This window comes from Gopherus flavomarginatus, chromosome 22 (assembly GCF_025201925.1).
Source record: "Gopherus flavomarginatus isolate rGopFla2 chromosome 22, rGopFla2.mat.asm, whole genome shotgun sequence".
In the NCBI taxonomy this organism is placed as follows: domain Eukaryota; kingdom Metazoa; phylum Chordata; order Testudines; family Testudinidae; genus Gopherus; species Gopherus flavomarginatus.
Genome location: NC_066638.1, coordinates 7,438,838 through 7,460,080, shown reverse-complemented (window position 1 = coordinate 7,460,080; position 21,243 = coordinate 7,438,838). Strand labels below are relative to the sequence as shown.

At 47.7% G+C, this 21,243-nt stretch overlaps 2 protein-coding genes across 2 annotated transcripts in view; both read right to left on the bottom strand.

Annotated features, from left to right (window-relative positions):
* AZIN2 (antizyme inhibitor 2) overlaps positions 1 to 798 on the bottom strand; it is a 30,712-nt gene extending 29,914 nt beyond the window's left edge. The window contains exon 1 of the mRNA XM_050932652.1: positions 685 to 798. The gene's annotated coding sequence lies outside the window, so the exon portion shown is untranslated. The remainder of the gene's footprint in view (positions 1 to 684) is intronic.
* A 782-nt stretch (positions 799 to 1,580) lies between these two features.
* RNF19B (ring finger protein 19B) lies at positions 1,581 to 19,081 on the bottom strand. The gene is made up of 9 exons (XM_050932650.1): positions 18,447 to 19,081; positions 10,225 to 10,430; positions 7,822 to 7,966; positions 7,262 to 7,424; positions 6,096 to 6,210; positions 5,326 to 5,466; positions 4,345 to 4,552; positions 3,332 to 3,463; positions 1,581 to 2,312 (listed from the first exon to the last, which is right to left on the bottom strand). The coding sequence occupies exons 1-9, from the start codon at positions 18,995 to 18,997 to the stop codon at positions 1,877 to 1,879; spliced, it is 2,097 nt and encodes a 698-aa protein (XP_050788607.1). The 5' UTR covers positions 18,998 to 19,081; the 3' UTR covers positions 1,581 to 1,876.
* Positions 19,082 to 21,243: the final 2,162 nt, after the last annotated feature.

Sequence of the window (21,243 nt, the reverse complement as noted above, 5' to 3'; positions counted from 1 at the left end):
TCTTACTCTTTGCCTTGCATTGTGCCCTGTGTAAGGCTTTGTTCAGTTTCTCCTTACTACAGACACTTGAGTTGCCTTACAGAGACCTCCTTGCTAGGCAGCCATCTTGCCCAGTATGGTCTCGTGGTGAATTGGATACAGTGAAGGAAATGCATATTGAGGTGAAGGACACTGCACCTCTAAGGGGACAGGAGCAGAACACTTACCAGCAAAGATCACTTCTGTGCAAAAGACGCCCAAGCTCTAACCCACTGACGAAAGGAGAGCAGGAGTGAAAGACTCATGACTGAAGTGGTCCTCTCCCATGTCTTTTCTTCACTAGCAATTGCCAAAGTCATGCACCCAAGGCTACAAGCTCTAATGCAGTCCGTGCCGCCAAACATTTCACCACCACCACTTGTGATCTCAACTCTCTGCTACTGCTGTGCAGCTATTCTTTGTGCCATCGCTGTTGCCGCCGCACCCAATTCCTAGCTCTGTATCTGCAGGTCTTGCAGGGCTTCCCCCATCTCCAGATATCAGCTTTAGGGGTGTGAAATGTTGCAGACTGTTCACATAGCCTGGGAAGCAGGGCCATAGCACTCCCCGCAGCCTTAATCCGATTCAAGATCTGTGCTCTACAAGATAATCCAGGGACTCCCACACCTCACCGTTTCTAAGCATAGGTCCCTCTAAACCCCCTACCTGCTCTTGATCACGGTGTTTGCCACCGTCTCTGTGCCTCTCCAGTTGTGGCCGCCAAGCCACATTCAACCATCCTCCTCACTTGGAGCGACTCTCTATGAAGATCATGAAAATAAGATACTGTTTAGAACATCTGTGATGACAACAGAACAGCTGAACTAGTTGTGACTAAATGAGGGTATGAAAAGTTTCCTCAGCTGAGCACAGGATCTGCACTTCCCATCATCTGTTTTCTATATTGCTTGTGTCAGGGTTTTGTAATCCCCACTCCTTTATGGTGTGGGCTATTATTCCCTTTCAACTACTGCAGTTGGCAGTCACTACTGCAATTCCCATAACACCCTGGTAGGGGGCGCTGGAGTATTATGTACAGTACTTGCTTCGCCTCACCCCATTTCTCCAGCAAGTTGTCACTGGTACATTGCTAACACGAGTCAGCCCCAAAGCTGTAATTTCATTCCTTATTAAAATCCTGGTCCCTGGGCCAGGCCATTTCTCTTGATTGGGCAGCTGCTCAACCCAGGGGTGGAAAAGTCAGGCAAGGTTCCTGTTAATTTGTATTGCATTGACTAATGGACCTGTTCTAGCACTAGCTGGATAGACAGTGGCCTCTAGAGGGCAGAAAATACACACCAACCTCGCCCCCAGACACCATGCTACCTAGATTCCTCAGTGACATTAGATGAAGTGACCCGTGGAGGAAGAATAAGGCCTCCCTGCCATAACGCAGTTTCAAACCAGGAACATTTATAACAGTAGTAACACCTGTTTGTATAGAAGCCTGCAGCAACTGCAGCAATTCCACCAGCAGCTCCAACAGGAGCAGAGAAACAAGCGAAGAGTCACTGGGCACAGGGATTTTACTTTAAATCAGACAAGGAAGAAATGGATGCAAGTCCAATTACAACAGAAATCTTTATTAAAACAATTCTTTAGTAGTATTTTTGCAGAGACACAGTATACGCGCACACATACATATGTACACTCAGACACCTCTCAGAGCGCTGGAACCAATAAATTAAAAATGAGGGTGGGGGATTTTTTTTTTTTTAAATCATATAAGAAATGGCATTTTTCCCCTCAGGGTCAGACCAGGGAAGCTGGCCAGAGAATCAAACAGAAGCCAACAAAGGACACAACCACCCACAAAGAATGTAGCGACTGCAAGCGTGCTTCTCTGGAGGAGGCAACTTCATACTCTGGCTTCAATGCACTCCAGTTTAGAGACTATTTCCTCTGGCCTGTGCCCTTCTTCTTGGGCACATTGGCTCAGATGGGCACTTGGGCTCTCAGCACCTCTGGCTTTTGGGGTCTGTGGGCAGGCTACAGTCTGAGGGTGGGGGGAATCACACTCATCCGAGGTAATGTCTGGCACGTCATCTGACTGGCTGTCGGAGCTCTCTAGGTCACTCCGTATGCTCTCAGGCTGTGCCAGGGTGATATCCCAGGTTTTGCTGGCAATGCAGTCCTTCTGCTCACAGCTTTGGTGTTTGCATGTCTGCTCCTCCTCGTTTTCTGCCATCTGGGTGTGGACGTGGAGAGAGTCCTCTGTGCTGCTGCCACTAACTAGTTGGTAGTGACTAGGTTTGGCCTCTATGTCCACTTGGATCTCCATGTTATTACACTCTCTGCAGAAACAAGCACCACTTTGGTTAGTTACCAGCTACCGCAGAAGTCTCGGGTTATTAATATTAGCATGTAACCTTGAGCACTTTTTCAACAGCAAGCTTCATGACTGAGGCAAGTATGGGAGTGCCATTCACCACACCATGCTGACAACAGGCAATACTACAATAATTTACACTCATAAGATTATTCTCCTTTTGTAATTAGGGAAACCAAGGCAGATTCTGTGGCACAGGCAAGAACAACCCTGGATCCAAATTCCTACCACTCACCTCTAGGGAACACAGTTTGCTTCCACCAGTCCTGAGCCTTACTCTGTGCAAGACTAACCCAAGGAAAATGTTCCCTTCTAGCTAGTGAGACCTTGCTAGAGGAAATATGTTGCAACTTCAGTAAAGAGGTGACACACCAACAATTCCAGACAGAGAGGACTGCTTAGCAAGGAAGTGCTATGACCAACTGGTTTGGCAGGTTACTGTATGACAATACATAACCCTAAAGGTATTCAGTCTCTGGAACCCATGCATGTTTAATGGGTTTACCCATGTATGCATCCCACTGTTTCCAATTACCAATCTTTAATCATGCCCTATAGTGGAAGGAACTACTGACACTACCTGGAGAGGTGGTGCAGTTATGAACACCATGCGGATGGTACAATCATTCCACCCAGAGTTCCAACAGAGACAAGTACAGACAACCACAGGTGGTGCTTTGCTAGAAAAAGGGATTCTTTGCTGAGTTTGCAGGACAGAACTAAAGTGAGTGAGCTGTCCCAGGGACCTCAACACAGGCTCTGCTAGTGGTGGCGAATGATACTGAACTACAAACATAGCTGGAAAGGAAGGTGAAGGGAGAATGCTTCTTGAGCTAACCAAGGAAAAGAAAGCTTGCTGGAGTCTGAATATATCTTCAGTCATTAAGATCAAAGTTCCAACGTGTACATTCTCCACAGCCCTCAAACCCCACCACTACCACCCCCCATATTACCCACACTCTTGTGCATTGGCAGTTTAGGTACCTGTCCTGTGGGTTGTATGAACTGATGATGGAGCCAGCCATAGCCCGAGTGCTGGCGTTGTCACTAACTGCTCCAAGACTGACGGAATCCTTGGGGAAAATCTCCTTCTGTACATCTGCTTGCACTTCCAGCCTGGGATGAGGTGGGAAACATCCAGAGTCATCAACACAGCCAAGGGCCACAGAACAGCCTAGCTCATTTCTTAAAACTACAGGAACAATAGTTGTTTAGCACGTGGGAGCGGGAGCACAGGTGGCCTTCTGTGCTAATCCAGGTCTGCACCAAGAAGTTTAAAATCAGGTGAACCTTTTAAGTTAGCCTCATTTGTGGATCTGCCCTTTCCTCAGTCTGTTTTCCGTATCAAAGTTAGATTGTGTTTATACCCATGACTCATGGAGTTCCTGTGCAAGGCGGACTTCCAGATCCAGCACACAGCTATGATTATATTCTGGGCTATAATTTCGATGCATGTCTCCAATTACATGGCCAGAATGACTCAGAGGCAGGTTCAGAGGAAAACTGTGGCGTAACCTTATAACCCAAGTCCCGATCACTAAGTGCTATTAGGGAATAACAAACAGTTGAAGCACTAGGCTAGGTCAGCAAGATGTTTGCAAGAGCCTTATATGGCAAACTAGTATACCTCTGATATGCTTCCATCTCTGCTGCTCCTCAAATCAACCTCAAACCCTATCTCCTGCCATCAAGGAGCTAGAAATGTTGGGGGAGAAAGATGACCAAAACAGATTGTGCTGTGCCTGCTATTTACTTGGTGTTCTTGCAACAGGGACAAGGTTGGGGAACAGCTGAAGCATAGTTTATTGGACTTGATTCTACCATAGGTCAAGAGGTTTAAAAAGTGATACTGAGATTAGATCCCAAGTATCAGTGGTGCCGCCCACTAACCAAAACAGATCCCTGGTGAGCTAACAAGCCCCACCATTCCTCACAACAGACTAAACCTTGTGCCCCCTCAGCCCCTTTTCTGCCATGATCTGAGTCAGTTCAGTTACCTGCTGTACTTTCCCTTCCCACCAGAGAGGACTCCACCGCTCAGGGTACCACCAGAAAGGGCAACAAAGCTGGCTGTCTCACTGTAGTTGCCTTGCATGACACTGAGCCCATCCGTGGGGCTGCCACTGGTGCTCAACACACTAGTTAGTCCCTCGATGCTGCTCTCACCAATACTGGGGTTCTTCAGAGCTCGCCAAGCATCTGCCACTGAGACAGGCAAAGAAGATGCATTGAACATTAAACAGGGTAAAGGAACTGCCACCAGCGTCCTGTTAGGGGTTAAGGCAGGAATGGGCAAACTACGACCAGCGGGCCAGATCCAGAACACCAGCCATTTTAAGCCAACCCTCAAGCTCCCTCTGGGGAGCGGGGTCTGGGGCTTGCCCCGCGGGCTCCAGCTGGGGAGCAGAGTCGGGGGCCGCTCCACGTGGCTCCTGGAAGCAGTGGCATGGCCCCATTCCGGTGCTCCAGCTAGGGAGCAGGGTCAGGGGCTGCTCCATGTGGCTCTCAGAAGCAGCAGCCTAGCCCCCTTCCAGCTCCTACACACCTGGGGCAGCCAGAGGGCTCCACTCTGCCCCCACCCCAAGCACCGCCCCCGCAGCTCCCATTGGCCGGGAACCGGAGCCTGCACCCCTGAGCCTCCCCATGTGCCACAACCCCATGTTCCAGCCCTGATCCCCCCTCCAGACCTCTCTATCCCAGTCTGGAGCACCCTTCTGAACCCCAAACCCCTCATCCCCACCCCAAAGCCTGCACTCCCAGCTGGAGCCCTCACCCACTCCCGCACCCCACACCCTGAACTCCTCATTTCTGGCCCCACCCCAGAGCCCACACCCCTCAATCAGAACCCTACACACACACACACACACACACACCCCAACCTCAATTTTGTGAGCATTCACGGCCCGCCATACAATTTCTATTCCCAGATGTAGCCCTTCAGACTACAGACAGACAGATAGTGAAAAGTTATTCATCACCTGTAATGGGTCCATCATCTTCGTCAAACTCTATTTTCACTCCCTTCCCATTGGCTGTGCTGACTCCACAGCCACCTCCTCGGCAGAGAGAAATTGGCACAACACCATAGACATAGGCCAGCATGATGGGGACTCCAATACCTGCAACAGAGGACACAGTGGGTCAAGAGGAATATCAGATGACAATGGGACTGAAGCATGCCAGATAGGCAGCATGAACTCTCTGGAGGCAGGGACCCCTGTGTTTGTTCTGTGTTTTCAGTGCCTAGCACAATGGGGTCGTGGTCCATGACAGGGTTCCTGGGTGTCACCCTCATAAAAATAACGGCTGTGACCATCACACTACAAGACAAGGGAACTCGCTTCCAGTACAGAGTTACATTATAACCCCTAGGAATCCTGCAGCGGAACAATACCAGTCTTGGAGTCAACTTGTTCTTTGGTGCTGTTCCATGAGGGTTGCAGCGGCAGCTTGCCAGCATATCAAACTTGATAAAAACCAGTTTCTTTGGCAGAACTGTGGGTACTAACACTACAGAGAGCATTCTACACAGTGCTCAGTCTTGAGCCACAGATACCAGGACCTGAAGCCTCTGCAGACCACATGTTAGGTAAGTGGGGAAGCCACTAACAGATATATTGTAGGAGTTTCTGGGCTGCCTTTTGGTTACTCCTGCCCAACATCTGTCAGAATAGTAGAGGAGCGACAAACGAGGAGCAGAGCTATGAATAATGACTGATCATGAGGAAAACTGGCCTTGTTTACTTACCAACACTGACAGCAGCAATAACTGGAGATGCAATGACAGATAAGGTGACCCCACCAGTGATGGCCAAGTTCCTCCTGTGCTTAGAGGTTTTCTTTCCCTCATAACGGTTGTGGATCTGGGGAGAGCAGGAAACACCAGGTGAGAAAATGGACAGCCTGGCCACTGAGCATCCACTAGCATGAAAAACTAACAGGCTCATGACCATACAACTTTGCCATACATGCCAATCACATGACGCTTAAAATCACCCATAATAGCCACTGATGGAGGATAGGTCCATCAATGGCTACAATGGCCATTAGTGCAACCTCATGCTCCGGATTTTCCTATGCCCCTGACTTCCAGAGGCTGGGACTGGACAATGGGATAGATCCCTACAAAAATTGCCGTTCTGTTCATTCCCTTTGAAGCATCTGGCATTGGCCACTGATGAAGACAGGATACTGGACTAGATGGGCCATTGGTTTCACCCAGTATGGTGATTCTTATGTACCTCCATCCCACCCACAGGCCTCCTCAATCAGATGTAGTCAGTGCACCTGTTCAAGGGTAAGGATAAACAGAAGATACAATGCTGCAATAGAACCATCTCCCTCTTCACCTCATGTCTGTCCACCAATAGAGGCAGGCAAAGGGACTGGAAGACTCAGGGAACGAGAAGCCTTGGACCTCTAGTCACTGGTACAAATCCAGGACAGACTGGTAGACAGTTATTACCATCAGAACTGCTTGATAACTTGTGTGAAGTGAGGGATCAGGGTTCAGTTATTATTGGACAAGCCCAAGGCACAAGAGCCACCACAGAGGCCAAGAATTAGATGCACGGTTCCCCTCTCTATGGGGATGCGCTGGGTTCAAGGTGGAGGCATACTGGTAGAGCAATGTGAATCTTGCACTGTCAGTGCCCATGAGACACATGCTCGTGTGACAGAGAACTTCAGTCTCCAGGGCTGTCAAGCCAACATACTTTCCACACTCACTAGGTATAAAACCCAAGAAATAGTGATCTCCAGTTGACCTAAGCCAGCTGGGTTTCCAGCAGCTGTATGGAAAGATCCCACACTCACCATCAGCCTAAAGTCCTTGAAAAACACCTAGGATTCCCAAGAGAGAATGTTTCAATCTGCTCATTCCATTAGTTCTGATCTCCAGCCCACCATGCTTACCTTTCTCCCAACGTATACTGGGATGCCAATGACCATGGCAGGAATGGCAATGCCAGCAATGAGGGAAATGCCTACAGGGGCACCAATCAATGTACCCAGCTGCCAGAGAATTTTCTTCTTGCGACTCCACGGCTTCTTGCCCCAGAATGTGCAGCCAGAGGGACTGTAGGGGAAATAAGTTGTCTTTTCAATAGCCACATAAAAATATGACTCGTAGGAACTGAGTGGATACTGTGCAAGAAAGGCTCCTTCTCCCCAGATCCAGCTGACCCTCAAGAAAGGATGACCCCACACTGTAAAGGGGACTACACTGAACATTCATCCCATTAAGAGCTTCCCCACACTGTTCCATCAGTGAGGGCCAACCATAGTTAGGAAAGACCACTGTGCATTGCTGTTGTGAGGAAACTCAGAGCTTCACCCTATTCCAGGTGATCAGGAAAGTGTTGGGGGGGGGGTACATTTGTAAGGAGCTGGAGAAATTAAAATACATTAAACACAAAAATATAAACAAGCATACTCTTAACAGGAGGCCCAGAGGATTCTGCTCCCCACCTCACCTGAGGTAATGCAGATCTGAAATCTCCTTCATACACAGCCAGCAGAATTCACAGCCACACACTGCGCAAGTCATGTGATTACAGCTCCCATCATTCATCTTGATAATGTAAGCACTGCAACGTGGACACGGCTTGATGTCATCAGCTTTGGGAGGAAGAAAGGGAAGGGATCAAGTCAGATTCTGTACACCTTAGCCATCTTGAGGAATTTACTGGGGTTCTTTTGTTTGGGGAGGGTGGGCTCAAGATGACAATGCATGTCAAATTCTGTCCATCTAGGCTAACAGATCATTATTCTCCTTAGTCAAAGAGATAAAGCAAAGGTGTCTGGTTCTGATTACATCCCTGGCCACGTCCACACTACAGAGTAAAATCGAAATTAATAAAATCGATTTTATAAAACAGGTTTTATAAAATTGATTTTACGCGTCCACACTAGGGCACATTACTTCGGTGGTGTGCGTCCATGGTCCCAGGCTACCATCGATTTCCGGAGTGGTGCACTCTGGGTAGCTCAGTAAAAGAATGGGACCAATAACTTCGATTTCCGTCCACACTAACCCTAAATCGATATAGTAATATCGATTTTAGGGTTACGCCTCTCGTTGAGCAGGAGTACAGAAATTGATTTTAAGACCCCTTAAAATCAATTTTAAGGGCCTTGTAGTGCGGACGGGTACAGCGTTAAATTGATTTAACGCTGTTTAAATCGATTTAACGCTGTAGTGTGGACCAGGCCCCTCAGTGCTACAGGATAAAGGTGGGGAACCACCTCTACACTGGCACTTAATTCCACTAAAACAAGTTAGCGTTGTTTGTCTGGCCAGCATACACCAGGTAGACCAGCATTTTAAAGAGTGTTTTCTACATCATAAAAAGAGACTGTTATGAAAGATTTTTGCCTGCCTCATGCTAGCCAGCCAAGAGCATCAACCATTTTTAAACTGCATCACTAACACAGACTTAAGGGCCAAGGGTGCTCTGTATATTCTTCTATCTGGAGGACAAGACAGCACCGAAATTGTGACTCCACACTTTTGAAAGGCATACCCTTCTTTGTGGGTGTAAACTGTATCTGTGATTACAGATGAAAATCTTACTGTATTGGGGGGTAAGTATCTAATCTGTGCTTGCAGCTGGGTACTTAGTCATTTAAAGGGATTGGCATCCACCAGTTACTGTACAACAAGGAGATGGACAGATGCTTCTTTATAGCCATTTACAAAATAAGTCATTTTAAAATGTCATCTGTGAGCATAGTTATGCAATGGTTAATCATACAGTTCATTGTGCTGATAGCAATCTTTAAAGCCCTGAACAGTCTGGGACTCAGCTGCTCTGAGATAAACTTATACTAGACAGAGGGCACCTCTCTCGCTGGAGTTGATCTCCCCAGGGCTGATGGCTAAGTTCTGTTAAGGGCCTCACTTCCACAAATCCCCTTTGGCAGCAAGTAGTCATCAGAGGTTGATTACTGCTTGTTGGTTTGTGCTGGGACTTTTGTCTTGCAGTGGTTGCAATGTTTATGGTGTCCATTATCAGGGATCTGTACATTTCAGGCATATTTTAGTTTGGAATAACAGCGGAGCCACATTTAAAACAACCTTTACAGCCTTACATAGAAGCCAGCTATTGTGCAAATGGAACAATGTGTTTATAATGAGTAGCATGCCTGTAGAAGATACATGTTTTGTCTGAGGGAGAAGGAACCTATTAACTGATCTTATAGTTCACTTTCTGAATCACTGATACCTTTTTAAAGGCACTATTTAATCAGAATATTTGCTGATCTAGAGTGCAGCTCTTTATCAGCAAAATGCTGTTTGGCATCTCTCTCCTATAAACAACAGTATTACTAATACTTATCAGAGCAGGGAGCTAAATTCCCTATTCTGGGTTAAGTATTAGTATTGCTAAAGCTCACAACAGCAGACAAAATGGAGCCCACATTTTGAGAGAATAAAATTTCCCTTTTTTTCCTGTTTGGGATTGAGATCAGCAAGAGCTTTAAGAACATCTAAAAGATCAAAGCAGACCAAAAGGTAGCTGCTTATTGTGTGTAATGGGTCAGGAGGTACTACATGCAGAATAAGGTGCCCATATGCAATTAGGCCCTGCAATTGTGAATCTCAAATTTTAATTCCATTAGTAGTTTGTGTAAGTAGCCTATCAGGCCAGACATTTTTACTCCAATACAGGTGAGGGAGGGAAGCTGTGTTGAGTATCAGGGCTGACCAGATCCAGTGTTGCTGGTGTCCTTCATCTGTGCCAAGTGGTTGTACTCCCTGCCAGGTGTTAATACCCCCATTTTGATTGCAGGAGGTACTACAAAACAGGTGGATCTCTTTCCTGGCTTCACAGACGTAATTAATACTGGCTAATGAGAAGCTTGTTAATTCATACCCGGTCCAGATTCCTGTCCATAACTGAGGCCTGAGGCGTGCTTCGTCCGTACCCGCAGCGTCTGAGCCCTTTGCTGACGGGCCATATCGCAGGTCTGGTTTGGATGCCATATCTGTTTGCAGTGATAGCAGAACTCAGTCTGGCAGCCTTCCCTCTCACAAGTCAGCTTGGGGCAGCTGGCACAGCCATAGGCAATAACAGCGTAACTGAGGAGGACAAAGATACCAGAATTAGTAAAGCCAGAAAGTTATCTTAGGAACGCAGGAATCGATATACCAGAATACTTCAGTGGCCCATTCAGATTTGCTGCTGAATAGCCACAGCCATCCAACCTCAGAGGCAGCTGAATTTTAGACGGATCCCTAGCTAGTTCCCTCCTATGCATTCAGAATACAGCCTTACACATTTACAGCCTACATACACCTACTTTAACAACAAATCCTTTATCAACCTGATAAGGGTGCTGCAGACTTAGCTGTAAAGGACTCAGAGGAAGGTAACGTTATCTACCTATTAGACGGATATATTATAGCTAAAGACTGAGACACCACCCTAATTCATCTGACCAGTTGAGCAATTCTACCATGGATACGCATATGGATTGAGATATGCAAAAGGAACAATAAGTTCTCCTTGACCTTAGCTGATGCAGCTTTACGCCCTGAAGCCTAAGATCAGTTATCCATGTCATTTTAAACCCTAGCTAGGATCCAATTAGAGATGCTATTCTTTCACAGCTGTTTCTTCACTTTAACATTTAAAACAGATGTTTCAGTAGCCTGCAGCAGTGAGTAATGGATGGTTACTTTTATACAGTGGAGATTAATGCAGTTTTGTACTATGGGTAGCGCCCTACCAAATTCACGGCCAGGAAAAATGCATCACGGCCAGTGAAATCTGGTCTCTTGCCATGAAATCTGGTCTTGTGTGCGCTTTTACCCTATACGATACAGATGATTTCACGGGGGGGGGGGGGGGGGGGGGGGGGGGGAGACCAGGGTTTCTCAAAATGGGGGTCCTGATCCAAAAGGGAGTTGGGGGGGGTGTTGCAAGGTTATTTTAGGGAGGTTGTGTATTGCCACCTTCATGTCTGCACTGCCTTCAGAGCTGGGTGGCAGCTGTTGGCCAGGCACCCAGTAAGGGTGGCAATACCATACCAGGCCACCCTGTCACCCTTACTTCTGTGCTGCCTTCAGAGCTGGACAGCTGAAGAGTGGCTGCTGACTGAGGGCCCAGCTCTGCACACAGCAGCGCAGGAATAAAGGTGGTAATACCATATCATGCCATACTTACTTCTGTTCTGCTGCTGGAGGCAGCTGGGCTCCTGGCAATACAATAAGCTTGTGACACCCTCCCCCTACAACTCCTTTTTGGGTCAGGACCCCCACAATTACAACACTCACATTTCAGATTTAAATAGCTGAAATCATGAAATTTATTATTTTTAAAATCCTATGACTGTGAAATTGGCCAAAATTAACAGTGACTTTGATAGGGCCCTAACTATGGGACAGGTAAATCATAATGCTTGACTGGGGTTCACTAACTATCAAGTCCTCTTGCTTGTCTCCTTTCCAAATTAAGCTTTACTATTTCTCCCGATATGGAAGCTTGCTCTTTCTGTACAAGCTCTCTTTAAATTCTTGGTTTCTCCAATTCCGATGATCTTTTCTAATATGGGTTTTGAGGTTGGGTGACCAACATTAAGCTACATGAGGCAAGGATGCCATTTATACAATAGCATATCTAATGTTCCCCTCTGTACCTGTTGACAGCCTTCTCCTGACCACTAGTGCACACTGAATAGATCTCTCTTTATAGATTCCAATGCCAGAAGGGACCATTGTGATCTTCTAGTGTGACCTCCTGTATAACCAAAGGCCATACTTAACTTCCCAGAAAAAGTCCTAGAGTGTTCTTTAGAAAGATATCCAGTCTTTATTTAACAATTGCCAGTGATAGAGAATCCACCATGACCTTTGGTAAATTGTTCCAATGGTTAATTAACCTAATTGTTAAAAGTTTCCTCCTCAATTCTATTCTAAGTTTGTCCAGCTTCAACTTCTTTACCTGCCCTCCAAGTCTACAAGTTCTGTTGCTTCAGTGGATACAGCCAGTTCAGACCCTGCTACCTACAACTAACTCAGCTTGCTCCTTCCAATGCACATTACCTTCCATTTGTTTATACTTGTATTCATTTGCTAGTTATATTAATAGCTTCATTTAGTCAAGTCCAGAAAGAAGTGTGAGGAGCTGCACATGGACCTAATGAAACTAAATTGTACCTTCGTTTTATCATGTTATAAAAACTTGATTGGCTCTTTAAAAAATGGACAAAAGGAGTTAAGGGCTGCAGCTAATTCAGGAAGGGAGCTCTGGGTGATCTCTAGAGGAAGAAGTCTTTATGCGGAAGTCCTCCACTTATATCCTCCCAATTTAGCAGGAACTACAACTGAAAGGGTGCTTTGGCTTTCTGAGGCTTTTCTCATAGGTCAGTCTTAAATTAACCAGTTACAGAAAGAACTAGAAGACTGAGAAGAAGAGGGGAGCATGGGGGGAGATCACCATGTGTTTGAGCTGGTAATGTGGAGATTTAGCTGGCACGTTTACAAGGAAGCTCACATGGATGAGCTCCAAATGCAGTACACAGAACATTGCTCTAAGGAAACTGACTTGTGACACTGACAGAAGTCTGGGGGATTTATTCTGTTTTCTGCAGTATTTGTGTTAGAAGTGGAGGTATTCTCTCACACCGTTGGTTTATTTTTGGAGCCTGTGGAATTCAAGTTGCATTGCAACTTCTGAAGCAGCAGTGTGAGAATTGCTGAATGTGTCATACCACAATGATTCATATCCTGTGGGAGTTTGAGCAACTTGACCCTGCCTGGGTGCTGCCTAACTGTTAAAGACAAACAATGCCTCCCTGCTGACAATCAGGAACTGAAAGACACGACTGTAGGTCCTCCATGTGCAAACAGCTACTGTATTTCTGGCATTCAAGACCAATACTAGATGAGAGAGGGGATGCAAGCAATCTAGGAAAGATTAACTCAAGCTACATTTGATTACTGAACATTTTGTCAGAGGGATCTTACTCACACATCCTTACCTCCTACCAGTAGGCTACAGCAAACTCCTTAGCAGGGAGACACATTCAAGGGTAGGACATTAACGGCTTTTAAAGAAAACACTTTGATGCCAGCTGTTATAGCCATTTTGGGGCCTGACAACTATATTACCAGGAAGGCCAGGAGACCTCAACATGCTACATTAATGCTTACATGTACTGAACTGACCCTGCAGTAGAGAATTCTGAAGCTTTTCTGGCTCTCTCAGACAGTACTGTTTTCTTAACAAAAACACCAAAACAGTTACTAAGCACTAAATGTTTAGTCCCACGAAGTTCATGGAGTGAACTACATGCTTTTTAGCCTCTTAAAAATAAAAATCAGGCTGTGAATTCTTATTTTTTTAAGTCCAGTTAAAGAGGCTGATCAAATGCTCTACCCAGCACATGGATGACATCAGGCTACATAGAGCACTGCAGGGTCTGAATGGTTAACATGTGTGCATCCTTCTTCACCTGGCCTTTGAGACATCCCTGCAGTTCAACAATTAGTCACTTCCAGGTATAAGTCTATAAGGTGCCACAGGATTCTTTGCTGCTTTTACAGATAAAGACTAACACGGCTACCCCTCTGATACTTCCAGGTATAAGGACAGCTGTTGGAGTGACAAGGAGTATCCTGACCTTTCCACATCCCAGGTGTGGCTGCAAGCCTCTACCTTAAACCCCAATATTACTATAGAATGCTGCTTCTAGCCTACTCTCTCTCAGCCACCGAGATGCCTGCCTCCTCCATTTGCTCTGAGGGAGAGCATGCCTCACCACAATCAAGTTCAGCCTCCTTCACTTAGTTCAGTTGTTTCCCTAAGCCTTTAGTAGAGATACAGTGAGACATACACCAGACAGCAGCACCAGCTGATTGCAATGGGCAGACAAAACTCTGTATTTGTCTGAAGAGCTGATGGTATGCCAAAAGAAAAGCATTGCCATGGAAACAGATTCTAATGTCACATCTATATTTTACCTCTCTAGACAGCATAGCTAAGCTTGCTCACTTATGAAGTTGTTTGGCATGGGTGGGATGCAGAGGCGTGCCAGTCAGGATGCTGCATGCCACATGGCTTGTGTTTTGGAACACATCTGTCCAGTAGACTCTTGGTACATTTATTCTCAAAACCACATGCATGGCTGGAGAGAAACAAGAGTCATACGCTCCACACTCCTTACCACATCACACCCCATTCAGGAGAGGGCATGACATTCGTCAGAACTTCTGAGAACAAGTCTGCTCACCAGTCCTTCATACTAGCCATTCCAGCTCAGCCACCAGTCCACAGGAAAGTGAACCATCTATCCAGGCACTGAAAATAACTGGTATTCCTGGCTTTACACAAGGACAACTAGATAAGTCTGCCAGGAAGAAATGAGTTTAGGGTAAATAATCTCTCTTCCCACCTCGGGACTCATTCTGACAGCCTCTGTTAAAGCGTCACTAACAATGAAGATGGCAGGGACGCTCTGTCTACTGGTAGAGTTTCACAAAGTGACACATCCTCGCTTGTTGGTTTCTAAGAGGAAGGGGAGGGGATATCAACTCTATAATTTATTTTGAAACCTTTTGTAAGCTGCCTATGTACAAACTGTTAGCTCACTGGGCAAGGGCAGCCAGATGACATCAACTGTTTGCGCAACAAAGATCAATGTTACATTAACTTTCAGAAGCCTGCCCTAGCCGCAACTGTATTAGGTATACACTATAAACTACTAGTGAAACAGTAATGTCCTTAGGGGCCATGCCGGGGACATCTTCTCATGGCCAGGCAGTCTCAATTGGCTTTGGTGTGTTTACATTTTAAATCAAATACTCTGATAAACATCACATCAGTAAAAAAGAAAACTCAGCAAGTGGTAACTACATTTTCCCTAGCTGAGTAGCAAGGCAGATTCCAAGGGTATTACTATGTCAGGAATATGATCTGATCTACCTCCTTGATGTGGTCCCCAATGCCTACAAGTCACCCTAAACAGCAATATCAAAAACCTTGATTGTTTTAAGCTAACTTAACCTTGAGCTCCCAAGGAACAAGTTTTAATAGTAAATAAATCCTTGCACAGCACCTATGTAACCTGAGACACAGACCTTAAGCAATTTGCCTACAGAGTTTGCAACAAAGCTGTGATTAGATCTTAGGAATCTTGCCACCTTTGCTCTGAGGACAAAACTTCCCATAACATCCCCACTAGCTGGGATTGTATTTTTAAGCCTTCTGCTTGTTTCTGCTGCATTCTTGGATAGATAAAATACAGAATCCCCTCTACCAACAAGCCTGTGCTTATGCTATATCAGAAACCTAGATAAGCCTAGTTTAAAGAAAAAGAAGAGAAAATGAAAGCAACAATATGCTAATTAGAAAGTCACCATGTTTGGATGGACTGAGTTTTGGCCAGAGTTAGACAGTTCCTCATTTAAGCAACTGATGAATGAGTCAATATGATTCAACATTATTCCTCCACCATTGTGCTTCAACACGCTGGTACCAGCTTGGTAAAGATTTCCCTCATTGAGGAAAACCAGAATTTACAGTTCCTCCTGCAGGTGTGGAAAGAATTTCTATAGCTCACCAACTCTATTTTTGCTCTCAGCAGCACACACAGTAGGGGAAACCCCATACTTCCCATTATTTCAGAATAAAGCTTGCTTTTAAATTAGAGAAACAAGGATGTGATCACAACTAACCCCTAGGAATTCATTCTGAAACATTCTCTGGAAAAGTGGTACTTCATATCTAACTGTTCCATGCTCCCACAACCCATGGTCTCAAATCCCTTGGTCTGTATCAGCAGCTTTATAGTGAGAGAGCACTGTCTAATAACCAGTTAGTTATTAGTCTCCTACACAAACTAAAGCCTATCCACCTGAATCCATAAGAAAATGTCTAGGTATCTGCAAGACATGGAAAAGTATGGGCAGGGAAGAGGATTCTGGCATGATGGGGGCTCTGATTTAACTTAATACTTAGTAAAAATCTTAAAGTACTTTTTTGAACATTTATTAAGATGCAAACCCCCGCCCCGGGTCAAGTATACATAAGTCTAGTTCCCAGCTAGCTAAAGAGAGGTTAAGTGACGTGCCCTAGATCACAGATCAAGTCATTGGCTGAGACAGAAAAAATCATTTAAGCCACTAGACCGGAGGTGGCCAACCTGTGGCTCTCCAGAAGTTAATATAGGCTCCTGGTATAGGCACTGACTCACGGGCTGGAGCTACTGGCACCAACTTTCCAATATGCAGGGGGGTGGCTCACTGCTCAGACCCTGGCACAGTCACAGGTCCTGCCCCCACTCCACCCCTTCCCTAAGCCTGCCATGCCCTTGCTCCTCCCCATTTTCCCCAGAGTCTCCTGCACTCCACAAAACAGGTGATTGGGAGATGTGGGAAGGGAGGAGGAGGTGCTGATTGGCAGAGCTGCCGGTTGGTGGGAGGCTCTGGGAGTGTGTGTGTGGGGGGAGCTGAAGGGGTCTGCTGACATATTAATGTGGCTCTTTGGCAATGTACACTGGTAAATTCTGGCTCAAGCTCAGGTTGGCCACCCCTGCACTAGACTATGCTTCTTTCTTTGCAAAGGTGTGCTTCTAGGGGGCTGAATAGGCTTATAATAGAAGAAACAGTCCTATGTGTCACTGTAACACTGAACATTAAAAAAAAAAAAACACTTATATGGAGCTTTTCATCTAAAGACTTACAATGGGTAGGTAAACAGTACTATCCTTATTTTAAGGACAGAAGCTGAGGCAAAGAAAGGGCAAGTGACACTCACTCAAGCTCAAAGTCATAACATGACAGTTTTATAGTCTGACCCCCATACTCCCAATTATTTACAAAGAGAGCTCAATTAGGCACCTTTAGTCTACAATGACTGGCACATCTCCTCTGCTGTGGTCTTACAACTCCCTTGCTTCTTACTGTGTCCTTTAAGAAAAGGACCTACACATTAGCAAATCTGTATGCCCCTTCCTTCCCAAGCAACTTATAATGAATGGCCCTGAAGAAAATGGAAATGTGTTACCACACCACTACCGTTACTAACAGCATTATTAGAAAAAAAAATAGGGATTTTTCTGGATCAGCTTCACAATTTTTCCTGCAGAAGTCCCAGTTAAAAGCCCAGGGTCCCTTCCCACCTTCCCAAGACAGCAGTCTGGCAGAGCCACACCAAACTCAAAACAATCCTATATCCCCACCGTTCAAAAGGGGCAGTGGAGACTCCCTTCAGCAACGACTGAGAGTAGGGGAACCCGCCTTCCAACAGAGTCAAGGCGACCTCCATTGCCCGTAGCAGGGACAGAGCCTTCCCGTTCAGGATGCCAGGATCACATCCCTCTCCAGCTGGACAAGTTCAAAGTTGTCTCTTACAGTTCATCCCCCTGCCCTGGGGGTAGATCCCTTGTTTCTCCCCTGAGTCAGACTCTCTATCCTCATGGTTCTACCAAGGTCACACACACACACACCAGCCCTTCCCAAAAAGAGGGTGCCAGACCCAGTGCTCCCCAGGCTCTCCCAGGGCAGCCCCGCCCCCCCCCCAAAAGAGGGTGCCAGACCCAGTGCTCCCCAAGCTCTCCCAGGGCAGCCCCCCCCCCAAAAGGAGGTGCCAGACCCAGTGTTCCCCAGGCTCTCCCAGGGCAGCCCCGCCCCCCCCAAAAAAGAGGGTGCCAGACCCAGTGCTCCCCAGGCTCTCCCAGGGCAGCCCCGCCCCCCTCCAAAAGGAGGTGCCAGACCCAGTGTTCCCCAGGCTCTCCCAGGGCAGCCCCGCCCCCCCAAAAGGAGGTGCCAGACCCAGTGTTCCCCAGGCTCTCCCAGGGCAGCCCCGCCCCCCCCCAAAAGGAGGTGCCAGACCCAGTGCTCCCCAGGCTCTCCCGGGGCAGCCCCGCCCCCCCAAAAGAGGGTGCCAGACCCAGTGTTCCCCAGGCTCTCCCAGGGCAGCCCCGCTCCCCCAAAAGGAGGTGCCAGACCCAGTGTTCCCCAGGCAAGATCCCCGCAAAGAAGGGGCTACCAGCCCCACTGTCCCCCGGGCTCGGCCAGCCCCCGCCCCCCTCCCGGAGAAGATCAGACCCAGTGCCCCCTAGGCCAGAGCCTCCCCCCGCTCCCGGGACTCACCCGCAGTCGGGGGCCGGGCACCAGCGGCAGTCGGGGTCGGCGGCCAGGCAGCGGCGCAGCATGAACTCCTCGTACTTGGCGACGAGGTGCGGCGAGTCGCTGAGCAGCCGGCGGATGTCGGCGGGGTTGAGGCGCTCGCTGCACTCGGGGCAGCAGATGTTGACGCGGGACTCGGTGATCTCGATGCGCAGGTACTGGCGGAGGCAGGCGCGGCAGGAGCGGTGCGGGCAGGAGAGCAGGCGCGGCGCGTTCTCGGCCGGCTGCCGCACCAGGCACAGCGGGCACTCCAGCTCCTCCGCCTCGGCCTCGGCCGGGGCCTCCTCCTCCGCCGGCGGGGCGGCTGGCGGGGGAGCCGGGGCGGGCGGCGGCGGCGGCGGCTCGGCCTTGGCCCGGCGGCGGCCCCTCACCCCGCCGGAGGCCGAGGCGGCGGCGGCCGAGAAGACGCTCTGGAAGGAGAGGCGGCGACGGCGGCGGCCGGGCTTGGGGCACTTGGGGGCGGCCGCGTGGATGGAGGAGGAGCGGGGGGACTCGGAGTCCTTCTCGGAGCCCATGGCGGGGCGCGGCGCGCGGCTGCCTGCGGAGACAAACGGGTCCCCTCGGCGGATGAACCAGGCTCCCCTCAGCGGCGACTAACGTACACACCCCGCGTCCACTGCGCAGGCGCAAGGGGGCGGGGAGACCCGCCCCACTCCAACGGCAAGGCACGTCACGTGACGGCGCTCGGCCGCCAAGGCGGCCATTTTGGATATGGGCACATGCCCACTGAAGTAGGCAGGTGGAGGGGGGGAAGAGCAGGAAAATGTGCACCGACTCAGGGGGTCACCTAAACGTCTCTAACTTGGGTGAAATGGCAGGGGGTGGGCCCCACATTTCTCAGGGGGCGGGCCCTGGAAGTGGGGATGTGCAGCTAGGGTGACCAGACGGGGTGGGGGTAATAGGAACCTATATAAGAAAAAGACCCTAACATCATCAGGACTGTCCCTATAAAATCGGGCATCTGGTCACCCTATCACAACCCAAGCTCTGCCCAGTCTCGAGGCTGGTCTTTTCCTTTTTCCTTTGCTAACAGACTCAGCCACCGCAGCTTGCTTACAGCTATGAGGTCACAATACCATGACATCTCAACATGCCATTGACACATGCGTGCCCATGACACTGATGACAACATGCCAGTGGCACACACTCCCTTTTGACACTGTGGTTCCATGTCTTGGCAGCCGGTCTCACCACCGAGTGCCATGATATGCCAACATGCCATCGACACACAGTGCCCGGCGGCATCTTCGTGCCATATAACGTTCACATGTCAGCACGACACAATGTGCAACGAAACCTCAGCGCCACACCATATCTATGTATCAGTGCCACACACTGCCTGATGATGTCTCTGCACATCAGCTCAACATAAGTCTTGATGACACTTTGGTACCACAAAACGATAACTGCCGATACCCGGTTGCCACCACATATCATAAAATTGCAGACCAACACTCCAGGGAACAAAAATCCTTCTATTAAGATGGCAATCTAGCAAGTCAAACACATCACTTCTACAAGAAGGAAGAGGGGGGTGAATGATATCTGGTAAAATAACCAAGACAGAGTGAGAGTCATGCACCTTGCTTATTACCAGGCTTCTGCACCATCAATCATCATCATCATATTTAATATGGAATAAAACAGCATTTCTATAGCAACTTTAATCTGAGGATCTCAAAGCACCTGACATCCATACACCCCTGTGAGAGTTAGAAGGGATAGAAATCTTCTTGCTTTGGGGCATAAAACAACCTGTAGCTGAAAGAGGCCAGGAAGAACCTTCCCCTAAATGTAGGTCATTGTTTAATTGCTCCTTTCAAGCTTCCATACACCTTCCTCTGCAGCACCTGGTACAGGTACAGCTGTGGGAGGCAGGATACTGTACAAAATGGACCAGTTATGGCAATGACTATGGTCTCGAATACATATAAAATTGTACCACTTCAATTATAGCAGCATAGTTAAAGCAGTACAACCCCTAGTGTAGATGCAGTTATGCAGTTATGTTGATATAAAGGTGCCATATACCAGTATAGCTATGCCCATTTGGGAAGGGGGATAAGTTATACTGGTATAAGGCACTTTTAAGATAGTACAACTACATCCCCATTAAATGTTGTACTTTAGTAGATAAAAAATCACACTCCAAACTGAAATAGTTAAACCAGTATAAGAATTGATATAGACCAGGGCTAAATTCCTAATAAGATACAGAGCTCCCACTCTCTGCTACAATTCCCTTCCTCAGTACGAGCTATATCCTGTACCTTGAACATGGATAATTTCATCCCTGTTACTGAAAATGAATATGAGACACGCCTGATATCCCTGCTAACACAGGCACAAATGGGGAGACAGAAAGTAAAACCATTTGGAATCCCTGCGAAACACATCAGCTTGCCACCACCGACTTTGCAGAAATGGCTCTTTATCCCCCTATACCAGGAGTCAGGACACAAACAGGGCAGGGAGACGCCAAGGTCTATTTGAGTGGACTCTCAAGAGGATCCTTTCATGTATATTTAGTTGGATGACCATCTTCCTCTCTCCCCTTCCACCCTTAAAATCCTTCAGAACCTTTGCCTGCCTTTTACAGTCTGAAAGGATTCAGCTGTCTCCCAGTTCTGACCAATACAAGTGGCTTTTGACACCTCTGAGCCTGCCATGGTCCAGACATATCATCTCTCTGAAAACAAAATCTGATCAATAGAGGTGTTTCTTTGTGGAGAGTTTCCTCAGCCTTTGCCAGGAGTTCATT